The sequence below is a fragment of the Alternaria ventricosa genome, assembly GCF_023758065.1.
Source record: "Alternaria ventricosa strain BMP 2768 chromosome Unknown scaffold_4, whole genome shotgun sequence".
Taxonomy (NCBI): Eukaryota; Fungi; Ascomycota; class Dothideomycetes; order Pleosporales; family Pleosporaceae; genus Alternaria; species Alternaria ventricosa.
The window spans coordinates 1,730,941-1,744,813 of NW_026055684.1; the positions used below are offsets into that span (position 1 = coordinate 1,730,941).

The window sequence follows — 13,873 nt, forward strand, 5'->3', positions numbered from 1 at the left end:
GCTTAACGCTTAAGTATAGATAGATTACCTTATTAGTATTTAAGAAGTATTAAAAATAAAAATATAGAATTCTAATTCTAGAAAGATTTATCTTACTAATATTATAGATATTAAAAGTAGAGAAGTATTTTAAAATCTATAAGATATAATATATAGAAGATCTACACTAGTACGTTTTTGTAATACTAACGCTAATAATAATATAGAATAGTTAGATAGTAGAAGTAAGAATAAAAAGTCTAAACTACTATTCTAGAAATAAAATAAACTATCTATAGCACTTATACTATAAAAAAACACTAAGTATTAAGCTTATACTAAATAACGTAGAGTCTATAATAGAGTTTCTTCTTTTAATAAAAAATATACTTTCTATAAAAAGAAGAAAAATAGATATATTCTTTAAAGTATACTAAAAATTCTAAATCTAAGTAGAAAACTTTTAAAAAGTAAACGCTATAAACTTTATTACTAAAATAACTATATATGTTATAGTATACTTTCTTTTATTAAATTTTATCTAATATATAAAAAATAAAATATTTCTTATATAGATAAACTAGTAGCTCTATTCTATAAACTAGAAGTTATAAAAGAAAAAAAATACTTAGAATATATAGCTATAGAGCTTACGTATAATAGAGAATCTTCTTATTTAATATATATAAAAGAAAATAAAAAGTATATATCTAAGTATATTAAAAAGACGCTAAAATAGAAATAATATACACTTTATAGCTATTATATACTTATCTATAATCTAGACTAACTCTATATATATTATATATAGAAAGGCTATAAATAGTGTACCTATCTAAATAATAATAATATCTCTACTATAAAGTACTATTATCTAGACTTAATAGATATAATAATATAGTAATATAAAGATAGTAATAGTAGACCTACTTATAACTTATATAAAATATAAAATAAAAGTTATTTTTATAATTTATAAAACTATAATAGAAAACTACTTTATAATTACTATAATAAACCTATAGTATATAGTATAATAGATAGTTAATCTTATACTTAATATAGTTATTATTTCTATAATCTTAAAAAGAGAGTTAAATAGATACTACTTAATAGTTACTATAAAAATATATAATATATTTCTAATAATTATATTATTAGTATAAAGATAAAATTACTAAGAATAAAGTTAAAATATAATAAGACACTTATAAGTAAAAAGAAGTAACTTAATATTAGTAATAAAGAAGAGAAGCTTTTAGAGTTTTCTAATACTAATAATAATAAAAAGAATCTAAAGTCTTTTATTAATAATAATAAAAAGAAGAATATAAAGTTTTTTATTAATAATAGTAGTAAAAAAGAGAAAGTTTTAGAATCTTCTAATAGTAAAGATAAAGAAAAGATTTTAGAGTCTAAATTATCTAATAATAAAGAAAGAAATAGTTTAGATTATAAACTAAGTAATAAAGAAATAAAGAATATAGACTCTAATAATAGTAATAGTAGTAATAATAATAATAGTAGTAATAATAGTAATAATAGAGAAAAAAATACTAAGAATTATAGTAAAAATTAAAATAGCTAATTATATTACTTAGAGGTCTTAGATAATTAGAATAACTCTTAAGAATACTAAATAATAATACTAATAATCTATAATAATATAGAAGTTTTAGAAAACCTATCTAAAGTTATAAGTTTTAAAGTTACTATATAATTCTCTAAATAGCTTTTATAGAAAAAGGCTATAAATAAAAAATATAACTTACTCTAGAAGTATAAAGTATAGATCTATATTAAATATTAATAAAACTAAAAACTATATATAGAAAAATAGGTACTAAAATATAAACTTAACTCTAATAGTATAATTAATATATATAAAGCTTAATACGTAGTATAAGGTTTTTAATAATATTATAGTTTAGACTATAATAAAATATTTACTACTATTCTAAAGATATTATCTTATTACCTACTATTTATATTAGCTACTTAATATAGATAGTATATCTATTAAATAGATATTAAAATAGCTTTTCTATATAGAGATATTAAAAAAAATATCTATATAGAATAACCTAAATACTTTATTAAAGAAGACACTATTCTAAAACTATAAAAGATACTATATAGTCTAAAGTAAGCTTCTTAATAATAGTATTAAAAGCTTATAAACTATTTAGTCTTTATAGAATAGAAAGTATCTATATATAATCTTTTATTATACTTTTACACTAATAAGAAGTTAATTATAGAAATCTATATAGATAATATTCTACTTATAAAAGATTCTTTAGATAATATTAGCGTCTAGAAAGAGACTTTATTAGACTACTTTACTCTAATAGATATAGGTCTATACTAGTATTATCTTAGTATTAAAGTATATTAAATAGATAATAAAATTTATCTTTACTAATAAAGATATATTAGATAACTACTAGAAAGATACTAACTAGAAAATATTAGCACTACTTTAATACTATACTTTACTAATCTATTAGAAATTAAAAAGAATACTAATTAGGTATTAAAGAATTTTATTAAGAGATACTAGTCTATAGTAGAAGTACTACTATACTTATTAATTATTATATAACCTAATATAGCTTTTATAGTAGAAGTAGTATTATACTATTACTTAAATCTATTATAGAATTATATAAATGTAGTAATTTAGATCTTCTAATATCTAAAAAGTATAATAATAATAGAATTATTCTATAATACTTATAATAAAACTTAGATAATTAGATATACTAATAGTAACTAGGTAATATATAAAGATATATAACGCTCTACTATAGACTAGGTTATTATATTTAGTATATCTCTAATTATATATACCTTAAGAAGATAAAAGATTATAGCTTAGTTAACTTAGAAAGTAGAGTATATTATAGTAGTAGATCTATTAAATAAAGTTATATAGATATAAAATATTATATAAGAAATTCTAATAAGTCTAGATATTTAAAAGAATATTAGATAAAAGAAAACTAAAATACTTATTAATAATAATAGTACTTATATTCTTACTAATAACTCTAAATATTATTAAAGAGTAAAGTATATTAAAATATAATACTATATACTTAGAGATTATATATAGAAAGAAAAATAAATACTAGAGAAAGTAAGTAGTAAAAAGAATATAGTAGATGTATTTACAAAAGTATTTATAAAGAAGAGATTCTTATTACTTTAAAATATATTAGGTATAAAGTTAATAGAGTAATAGTCTTTAGTTAGTAAAAGTATTAGATAAAACTAGAAGCTTTTAGTTAGAGAGTAGGTTTATATTATAGTAAATATAAATACTACTTCTTAAGTATATAAGAGAGGTAGAGCTTTACTCTACTCTATTATTTTATTTTATATTAATTTATTAAGTTTAATAGTAGTAGATAACTAAATTAATTCTACCTATCTAGTTCATGAACTGCGCGCCGTAGGCAAGCAATACACGACGTCTAGTCTGGACGCGGTCTTTCTTGAGAAGTTGCGACCACTTGTACTCTCCATGCTCTCGCTCGACCTGCAGAGCCTCCAGCACCTCTCTGTTCTCCTTCTCAATCGTTGGATCATCAGGCGTGCCGTCGTATACGTCACAAAGAATCTGAAGCGCTTCTTCGTGGCGACCATGCGCATACAAGTACCGGGGTGATTCAGGAAGGCCAAAAACAAGCACGATGACGATGATGGCGAAGATGACCTGGCATGCAATGGGTAAACGCCACGCGATCGATCCTTCCGTAAACGACATTCCATAGTCGAACCAGTACGCCAGCTCGATCCCCACGCCGACGAAGAGTGGTTCTGACGCCACGAGGCGGCCGCGCTTGTTCGCTTCACACAGCTCAGACTGGTACATGGGCACAGTCGAAGTCTCGATCCCAGTACCAATCCCTGTCAGAAATCTTGCGACCATCATATGCGGCACCGTATACGCACTCGTTTGGAGCGCGCCACCGACCTGTCATGATCAGCCGTAATCCTCACACCACCGCTCATACATCACCTACTATAATCCAAACCATAGCAATCCACATAGCCAGCCTCCGTCCCGTCTTCTCGCAAAACATAAAGCTGAGAATGCATCCCGTGAAGCAACCTAAATTGTATATTGACACAATGATGCCTTCAAGGCCGGGCGAGGGGTGGTCGAAAGTGTTTAGGAAGTCTTCGTTGCCGACGATACCGCTGAAGACGCCCTGATCGTAGCCGAAGAGGACGAAGGCCAGTTGGCAGGCGATTGTTATAGCGGCGCGAAGTTTGAAGCCGCGACCGTACCAGTTGAAATGGGGGGTGTGAAACATCGTGGACGGGGTCTTTTTATCTCACCCTGTGACGAGATGCGATGCGCACGATAGAGGCGATGAGATCCGCAATGGAAAAATGCAGTACCGTGTGGGTTCACCCCATGTATCTATACCACCATCTTCACACCTCACCGCCTACTACCCGGATCATATCACCCGAACGCACGCAACATGCTAGATCTGACCCCGACGTCACAAAAGATGGTCCATCGGCAAAATCGCCGTTATCACAAGCTGCCTGCGCGCATAACTGACGGAGTAATTGCGGGGCAAGGGTTATTCAAGAGGCTCTGGCGAATGATCAAGGCGTAAAATGCCGTTGAAAGCCTTGCCGAGCTATTGGTGGCGTTGTATGGTCGCGTAGAAATGCGCGTCTGGGGTAGGATGGGGTGATCTGCAGGTGCGGAGGTGGAGAAGGGGGGATGACGTCGCGAGGAAGGCGCGGTTGGTGCCGTTTGGGGAAGCCGGTGATGTTGCAGCAGGGGCGGCTGCCATGACCATGTAGTACGAGATGCAACAAGAGCTTGTTTGATCGAAGCGCGAGATTTCCATACATCTGTCGCGATCAATATTGTAGAGCCTATAGTTGTCAATGCTGAAGTGCTGCGAAGTCGGGTTGCTGGTGTGCTTATCTCCGTGCCATCTCCGGAGCGATCCTGCCAAATCTCAGCCGTCACTCCATCCTCTATTCCATCTCCATCCATCGATTTGTTATCACCGATTTCGACTTTTCTGCGAGAAAGACCATATGCCAATGCGTAATGGTTAAAATGACTGGAGCACACGAGCGGCACTCCTACATGGTGAATGCCAACTTAGGCTGCGGATCAAAACAATGGATACACCTGTGTGGCGAACGCTGTTGAGACATATCTAACGACATGGGCCAAACGCGATGTACGCCAACTCGGTCTTTACCATTCTATACACCTGGTCAAACAACCTCAACAAGCGCATGTGGAATTAGATCGATACAAGGAAACACTCGATGAACAAACAATGGGGGGACTTCATTAAGTGAAATCTCCTGCTTCGCATTTCACGCTTCTGCCTACGGAGGAGAAAAGCTTTCTGGTGCCTTCCTCTAACCTTGCGCCCGCATATTATCAACCGGCTTCCAACACGATACACAGCCTAGCTTCAGATCAGAAGTACACCAAATATGGCGGCTCCAATGGGTACAACGACCAAGCAACCCACCTCTAATCAAGATCATCTACAGTCTTTGATTGCCAAGATCCGTAAAGAAGTCCGACGACCGACACAGATAGAGATCTCATATGCAAACAACCTCACTCAGGCTGTCGAAAAGGAAGCTTGGAAAGAGTCTCAGGAAGTTCGCAACAGCATGTTGGGCGTCGCTCAAGATGCTCGGAGGATGTTTGGCCTTCGACCTTTCGATATGTCATTAAATGTGGAGAACGAAGCCGATGGCAAAGAGATGGTTCTGCGAAACGGGGGGAAGCGATCAAGTTCTACGGCACCAGCCCCCAATCCATCAAAGCGCCAACAGCGCGAGCCTATTCGACCACCACGATCACCACATTCTGGAAATACAGATCAGAAATCCGAGGCTCTAGATCAATCCGGTCGCGTCCGTCACATTAAAGAGGAAAACACCGTCACTAACTTCCAGAATGGTCCACACGGCCATGCCCATTCTCAGTCGATCGAGGCTCCATTCGCCACTAGCTTCCTCACCAACAGCGCGCCAATCTATAACCAAAACATCAACAGCGGGTCTGGGCAGCAGAACATCAACGTGTATGGCGTATTCGAACCTCCGCCACCACCAGCTACCGGCGCGGCGCCAACCGAGTACGAGATCCCTACTGAGCCAGAGCATCGCCTAAACCGAGACGCTGGAAAGCAAAAGTTCTCGATCAATGATACAGTTACCAACAAGACGGCCGGCGACGGTAAGCCCGGGGGTCACAACCAGACGTTGAAGGGCCCACATGGCAACACGCACATGCGCACGACAGCGCCAGTCTACAATCAAAACGTGAATACTGGAAGCGGACAGCAAAATATCGACGTCATCGGAAAGATGGACTTTGAGAAAAAGGAGCGGAGAGACCGATCGCGTCAAGATCATGTAGTTGCAGTTGGGCAACCTGCAAACCCACAACCACAGTGGCGCGACGATCAGGGACCAGGTAACCCATACTACGGTCACAGTCCTTCTTACCGGCCAACTGTGCCTCAAGGTCTTGCAGTTGCAACCGGGCAGAACGCAATCCCACTACCACAGCGACGCGACAACCAAGCACCTGGTAGTCCATTCTATCGACCAAACTCGCCTGAGTATAGACCAACCTCGCCGCAGTATGGATCAACTTCACCTGAGTATCGACCAACCTCGCCGCAGTACTCGTATGGACCAGCTTCGCTTCACCGTCGATCTCGCTCACCTCGCCGTCGCGTCGCCCCACATAGTGACAGCGGCGCTATGGATGAGTACCGGGATCGTTCGTACGGGAAGCGTGATGGTCTTCCATATGAGGACGCTCCGTATGATTCAGAAGATGACTGGTCGAGACCAGATGGTGTGGATCGTCCTAGTCCAAGCACTCCGCGTCGCGAACGCTGAGATAAGTGGTATGATAGCCGATGACGATGAGTCTAGAGGGAAATATTACGGCCAGGCATTTTCATGATCTGTCTAGTCAACTGGTAAACATGTTTAGGCCATTTCCATGAGACTGTCGTAACATACATTACCAAGATGACCAAGCTCTCGCATTAATCCGTCAAACCTCTCTGTTTCTACGTGAACGTGATTATGATGGTCTGACGCCTGTTGCAGCTCTAGCCTGGCTTCATCACCAGACTAGTCTACAGCGAGGGCATCTCTAATTGCGTCCTTCATTTCCTCCTGGATTACCTCCGGGATTTGCTTCCTGGTTCGCTTCCCGAATTTCTCCCTCATTTCCTTCATCACCCTCGCGGACGACGTGTCTAGGTGAATCATGTGGTCCTGCAATTGGCACCCCTCTTTCTTCGTCACTGGGCTGGTCTTGATCGTCAAATTCGACACTCTCAGTGCTCGTGGTTTCGATAGTCGACATTGAGTCGCCTTCCTCGCTAGGGTGGTCAGTATGGTCAGAATTATCAGACTTAGGGCGAACAAGTTCGGGAACTTTGTCTTTGGAAGGTACAGGAGAGTAATCACGGTTGGCGCCCCATTGGTCATTAGAAGACATTTTAGTGTAGCCCTGTCGCTGGAATTAATGAGTTGATCTAGCTTGTGGGCTGAAGCTTTGTATTACGCGTCTCACTGTAGCAAACCTCTTCATCATCATGAGAACTCAGGAGGGTGACCAGGGCTCGTGATGATATGATGAGGGTATTGGAGAAAAGATCATATTTGCGATCTTGGTCGTTCCATGGGAGTAGAGATTGGGAAGCCTATACCGGCTTTAATGATGACGAGATCTTGGCCTATGTATGCTGGAAGATATCAGAAGTTCTGTGTGTTGTGTAGCGAACGCGCTTTGACTGCTACCTTGCGGCCGTGTGCTCATCAGCTGAAGAGTAGGAAGAGGTAAGGCCTTCATCTAGACAAGTATCATAAATTGTCTTGAAACCAGGAGGGTAGGATGGGGTTTTTCCCGACTGAACATTCTCCGCGATTGAATCTGGTCTTATGAGAGATACACAACGACCGCTCACCTAGCACTGGGTGTACGCGGCAGTCTGCCTTCATGAAGAGGGTCACTGCTTACGCCTAAGGCCAAGTCTGAGCAAACGCGGTTAAAACGCGGGTTAAATGGGCCACAGCCAGAGTCGCTCACCGAAGGTTACTCCGGTATGCATGAACAGCTTTACAGCTTTTCCCGTTCTCCAGGTAGGAAGCTGGCGAATGGGGGTAATGGTTCCCTGTGTCGCGCATACCGCGGACATTCTGTTCGACAGCACATGCATCGTGCCATATCCAGACCCAGCTACCAGACAGTCGGGACAGAAACATGTGAGGGATATTTTGGGGGGATGCTCGCTCGCATTAAGCAGCCCACACCCCGCGGAGAACGTACCATAAATGTAAAGCTCAACCACCGTGCTAGAGAAGTGACTCCATCCGCTCAAGTCTCTGGGCTCAACGGGAACGGTAAGCATGGATCATGACTGGAAATCAGCAGATCAAAGGACCAGAGTGATGTTCCTGGTAGAACACCCGGTCTCGACACGAGGCCAAGGCCCTATTTCACCCTAACAACGGGCCGATGCTCGGTCGACGATCATCAAGCGCGAAGAATCTTCCATGCCAATACGCCGGCTCGGAGGCCAGGCCTTGGCCCCACGCGGGTGCTATCAGATGGATTAAAACTGGGCGATTGGTACCACGACTAATCAATCTGATAATCGTCGCTTTATCTGATCCACCGACGTACACAACCGAAGATGGGTGCCTTAGGATGTAGGGAATTTGTGGTTCCAGAATTGTATGGCTGCTTGGATGCTAATGCTAGTGCGCAGGGCTCAGGGCCAGCGACTCTGGCGATGCGAAGAAAGTTTTGGAGAGGAAGCTCGTTGTGAAGCTTGGTATGAGCATCTTTATCCCCATGGCGCAACCATGCTAACTTTCATGTGACTAGACATCTTCATCATGGTCAGTACTGTCGCATAACTCGACTACTCAAGGTATCTGACTGTCTTGACTAGGTGTTTTGCTGTGCAGCCTACTTCTTCAACTACCTGGATCGCCAGGCTTTCGCTAATGCCTATGTCGCTGGTCTCCGCGAAGACATCGGCCTCAAAGGCAACGAGTATAGCATCTTGCTGTCGATTTTCACTGCGGGGTCCGTTCAGTGTGCCGATGTGTCACAGCACTCTAGCTGACAGCTTCGCAGTCTCGTTGTCGGCCAGATACCCCATGGTCTCATCATCCAGAAAGTTCGCCCTAGCATATGGCTTCCGTTCACTCTTATCCTCTGGTCTCTTTTGACCATGTGTTCAGCTGGGTGCAAGACGTATTCACAGCTTTGTGCAGTCCGCTTCTTCCAGGGTTTGATCGAGGCCAGTTTGTATAGTGGTAGCGTGTATGTGATGGGTTCATGGTAGTAAGTCGATCGAGTTCCTCTTCATGGGAAGATGCTCACGATGCCCGCAGCAAGCCTTCCGAGATAGCCAAACGGGCAGCCATCTTTACTGCGGTCGGGCAGGTCGGGAGTATGTGCGCCGGTCTCATGATGACGGCAATGCACCAGACGATGGAAGGCAAAGGCGGCTTGAAGGGCTGGCAATGGGTGTTCATCATTGGTACGTGAGCGATTTCGAGGGCCGTCGCGCGCGCGTTGCTGATACATGTGGTTCAGACGGTCTCATGGGAATTCCAGTTGGTCTCTTCGGATTCGTAAGTTGTGTCAGTGCTTGCACCCGAGCCTGAGGACTGATAGTAACCCTAGTTCACATTCCCGGATCTTCCAGAGTCGACCAGAGTCTCATACATCACTCAGGCGGAAAGACAGCTTGCAATGACTCGTCTACCACCTAAGACAGCAGACACCCACAACATCGAGTTCAAGAGCCTCGCGAAGCGTGTTCTCCTAACGCCTACTATGTGAGTAGATACCTGCCATGTTAGTCCAAACCAGGAAATTATACTAACTCCTCTGCAGATACATCCTCACGACGTTCTCAGTCGTCTGCGCCATGCTCGAAGCCTTCGCCTTCCAGGGGATGTTCCTCCTCTGGCTCAAGCACAACAAGTCTCGCTTCTCTCAAACCGCTATCAACACGTACCCTCTCGGAATTCAAGCTGTTGCGATCGTCTCCCAAATTCTGGGCGGAGCCTTCATCGACCACACAGGTCATCGTCTGCCCATGATCATCTTTAGTGGAGCGATGCAGCTCATCACCGCATCGCTTCTGCTCGTGCGAAACCTTCCAGATGCGGGAGTCTTCACAGCGCATTACCTCAGCGGCACGAGTTTCATCGTGAATCCAATCATGTACGGGTGGGCCACAACCATCTGCCAGCGAACAGGCGACGATGCGGTGAGGGGTGTGACCGTGTATACAATGGCTATGGGTGGTCTGATTCTGTACACGTGGTGGGGTATTGTTATGTATCCAGCGACGGATGTACCGTACTGGAAGAAAGGAAGCATCACCATGATCGTGGTGGTCTTTGCTTTCATTGGATGGGCATTTGTGGTCAGATGGGTGAGTGTTGTCCGTCGCTGAGATGTTTGGCGTGTGCTAACGACCCGTATAGCTTGATAGGAAGACGGCGATGGCTGCTAATCGTGAGCCAGCTGAGTCTGGAGAGCATGAGGTGCCGGAAGTGGTTGATGAGAAGACGAAGTCTGGGTAGTGGGCTTTTTCATGGCCCCTCAGAAGCACTGCCTTTTCGGTTCGCGCACGCCAAACCGCTTGACGAAAGGGTACGAGGGCAGTAATGGCTGCAGGCCGCGGTCGCTGATGCGCGGCGTCTTGCGGAAGGGTTGGTTGGTGCTGTGGGCGAAACGCATCACGAAGGGATTCAGGGTCTCGCATGTCATCATTACGTCATCGTCATCTCCGCGTTCCATCGCAGAAAGAATGCACTCAATGCTCCTTTTTCCACAACACTGATCATCCTCATCGCGTCTTTGCTCTAGTCTTTAGCGATTTTGTTCGACGCGTCTACGTATGAATGTCTTTCGACCGCCGCCAGTACGACTAGTAAATGTGTACTCACATCCCTTCACCTACTTTTCGTGCCCAGTCGAGATGCAGCTGTTGTAAGGCAGTATTTGTCGTGTCTTGACGCAGCTCTTGAGTTCGAAGTACATATCTGTCGATTCTCCGACGTCGCTGACCCGTAGCCATTGGAACATCCTCAGAGCGGAGTGTTCTACTTGCCTCATCCACAGCAACGGTAATAGGCTGGCCCGGTTCTTCTCCAGGTTCTTCCTGGTCCTCATCGCGCGGTTCTACACACACATCTCCAAGCCATTCGTCGATCCAGCGCCTCTTCCTAGACGACATCCTCTCTCCAAAATGTTGTGTTGCGATTGCTTTTGTCTGAGCTGGTGCGCCTAGCTCTGGTTTGGACGGCCTTCTTCGAACCTCGCGATCATGCCGATTTGCATCAGAGAGAGCGCACTCCGCCTGCGCATGGCCTCTGTCAGCTTCCTGCATCTTCGCAGAAATCCTACGGCATTTTTCCAACCATATGGGACCAAATTCTTCTTCTAATTGATACGACCTTACACTTGCATTGCCACGTTTCCCTCTCTGGTGAAACATGTAAGTCTTCAATTCCCGATCGTACTGCTCACGGACATCATTAAACTCTCGCTCAACGCGTATTGCCTCTTCCGCCGTTTGGTAGAGCACATCCTGTAATGCCAGCAGGTGGTCGTTGCGAGGATAGTCCTTCCATGCGTTATTCCACGTACTTTCTGGTTCTTCTTGTCGCAGAGGTCTAAATGCCCCGCTATATATCTCTACAATCGGCGGGGGTATCCAGTCCCCAGGTATCTCATCGTTCCAATTGTTCTCGGGCCAATCCAGGTTGAGATCGTCTACATGCTCTCTTGTGTCCAAGATCCGGACCCGCGGATTCTTGTCGTCGCCATCGATGCTGGGCAGAACGCCTATCCGTACTAGAAGATCGTCGAGCAAATCCCAAAGCGTTTTCTCTACGGCCATCGTGCTTACATTCACTGCTTGATGTCGAGCGTAGATATTATCCTGCTCTACCTGGAACTCTTCTCCCTCTTCTTCAAGGTCTCGAATACGATAGATAACTTCCGATTTACGCTTCATCGCCCATTCGAAGGTCTCACGATCATATCCACCGTAGTTGCTCGAAGTCAACCTAATGAGCTCCTGCTGTTCCTCTTCGCATTTTGCCTTTTCTTCTACCATCTTATCATACTTTCGCTGAACTTCGTCCAGCTCGCGATTGCGCAATGCATACGACGAATCGGCGTCACGACGGGCCAAGCCCGCCTTTATTATGGCACAGAACAGCTCATACGTCGGCACGATGCCCGCACGAAACTTCTCTCGACTGCCAACTAATAGCAAACCACTCTCGTTGTGGAAGTCATCCTTGTGTATGATATCTGGCCACCACCAGACCGGGTCAAACGATATGAGGCCTGCAGGAGGGTGTTGTTGCAGGGTGGAAGAAGCTGACGGTATACCGTGTGACAGATGGCTATTTCGCGCTTGTGACTGATTGTGGGAGGAACCCGATGCTAAAGTCCTCATTGGTTTGTTCTTTCCCTCAGCGGGGGCTACATACTGAGGATGAACCTGCTGTGCCAGCCTGAGGAACTTTCCATCTTCCTGAGCTCGGTAGTCGTGATCGGCTTTTCTTTCACTGAACATTGGATGAATTTCAGGAGATAACCAAAGCCAGCTCGACGTATTCTTCCCCTTCTTTGACCGGTACGTTGGTTGGATGTCGTGTGCAGCGTCCTCAGTAAGGCGAAGAAACTTGGAAGGACGCCTCTCAGGATAGGAGACGTTTTTCTCGCAGGAATCACTGACGTAGTCTTCGAAGCCTCTTTTTCCACAAGTTTTCGTCATTTTCGATGAAGACCCGGGGCCTATGCAAGTCGTTATTGGTCGCGTCAGAATGTGTAACAGGCGTCTGTTGACATATAGGAGTAGGAACCTCGCGACACGGCAGCTATGTCAAATCCCCATAGGAGAGAGGCTTATCATTTCGACAACGTTGACATATTAGACGACAAAGACGTGTTGTCATCTGTTTGGATCTACCTTTGTCCCCCTCCCGTCTTTGTTGCTCGACGATCTTACATAAGCGGAGTGGGCACATAGCACAGCACCTCGACAGCTTTGAACACTGTGAATAATAGGTGCGTGTACTCCGAGAGACCTTCTCGAGTTGGGCGCGGACCCGAGTGAAATGGTCTAGCGACCGCAATTCACACTCGTAGGGGGGCACTCTGCCCCCTCTTCCTATATCAATGGCGACTACTCGGGCTACCAAGGCTTTCATCAACACCTCTGGAGTCGCAACCGTCTCAACCCAACTACAGCGATCGACTGGTCATGTTAGAACGAGATCGCCCAAGGGACGACGGCCGTGCATCTGGCGGCAGGCGGCCCAACGACCGCGGTCGACAAGCAGATAGATGGAGACCACCAAGTCCGTCCCGCGATGATATTGATAGGGTGAGGCCTCGCAATCGATCCCCACCAGTCCGAACCCAGGGACACCAGAGACTTTCTGAAGACCAGCGACCTCCTCGGCTTTCAGGTTCGCAGCAAATCCGTTCGATTGCCACTCTGCATGCTGGACGCGACGTGACGAATGTGTTCAACAATCAGAATCCAAACCACATGCCGCTTGGGGTTCGAAGCGACAGCCGCGCCCCATCAACTGCTTTGATCTCGGGAGAACCAACAGTACCTAGCACCGCGCCAGGCTTTGGAGAGGTCCCAAACTATCAGGCCAGGCCTACAGTTAGCATGACGGGATACGAAAACTCTAATACGGGCGGAAGTGGTCGAGAGACCCCCCAGAGGGCCAAGACAGCTTCAACTCGAAATAGCAACTCCGGTCGCTATTCAGCCCCAGACGGACACGGACGTGTGGA

At 43.6% G+C, this 13,873-nt stretch overlaps 4 protein-coding genes across 4 annotated transcripts; 2 read left to right on the plus strand and 2 right to left on the minus strand.

The window, feature by feature from the left end:
* Positions 1 to 3,415: 3,415 nt before the first annotated feature.
* Positions 3,416 to 4,304, minus strand: J4E93_003248 (uncharacterized protein; the record flags this gene model as incomplete). The annotated part of the gene is made up of 3 exons (XM_049341188.1): positions 3,416 to 3,894; positions 3,940 to 3,961; positions 4,011 to 4,304. The coding sequence occupies 3 exons, from the start codon at positions 4,302 to 4,304 to the stop codon at positions 3,416 to 3,418; spliced, it is 795 nt and encodes a 264-aa protein (XP_049202070.1).
* Positions 4,305 to 5,469: 1,165 nt separating this feature from the next.
* J4E93_003249 (uncharacterized protein) lies at positions 5,470 to 6,900 on the plus strand (the record flags this gene model as incomplete). The annotated part of the gene is made up of 1 exon (XM_049341189.1): positions 5,470 to 6,900. One exon carries the CDS (start codon positions 5,470 to 5,472, stop codon positions 6,898 to 6,900), a length of 1,431 nt encoding a protein of 476 aa, XP_049202071.1.
* A 2,016-nt stretch (positions 6,901 to 8,916) lies between these two features.
* On the plus strand, positions 8,917 to 10,626 carry J4E93_003250 (uncharacterized protein; the record flags this gene model as incomplete). The annotated part of the gene is made up of 8 exons (XM_049341190.1): positions 8,917 to 8,919; positions 8,973 to 9,109; positions 9,161 to 9,370; positions 9,421 to 9,569; positions 9,626 to 9,663; positions 9,716 to 9,870; positions 9,929 to 10,475; positions 10,528 to 10,626. The coding sequence occupies 8 exons, from the start codon at positions 8,917 to 8,919 to the stop codon at positions 10,624 to 10,626; spliced, it is 1,338 nt and encodes a 445-aa protein (XP_049202072.1).
* Positions 10,627 to 10,988: 362 nt separating this feature from the next.
* On the minus strand, positions 10,989 to 12,635 carry J4E93_003251 (uncharacterized protein; the record flags this gene model as incomplete). The annotated part of the gene is made up of 1 exon (XM_049341191.1): positions 10,989 to 12,635. The coding sequence occupies one exon, from the start codon at positions 12,633 to 12,635 to the stop codon at positions 10,989 to 10,991; it is 1,647 nt and encodes a 548-aa protein (XP_049202073.1).
* Between the last annotated feature and the right edge of the window lie 1,238 nt (positions 12,636 to 13,873).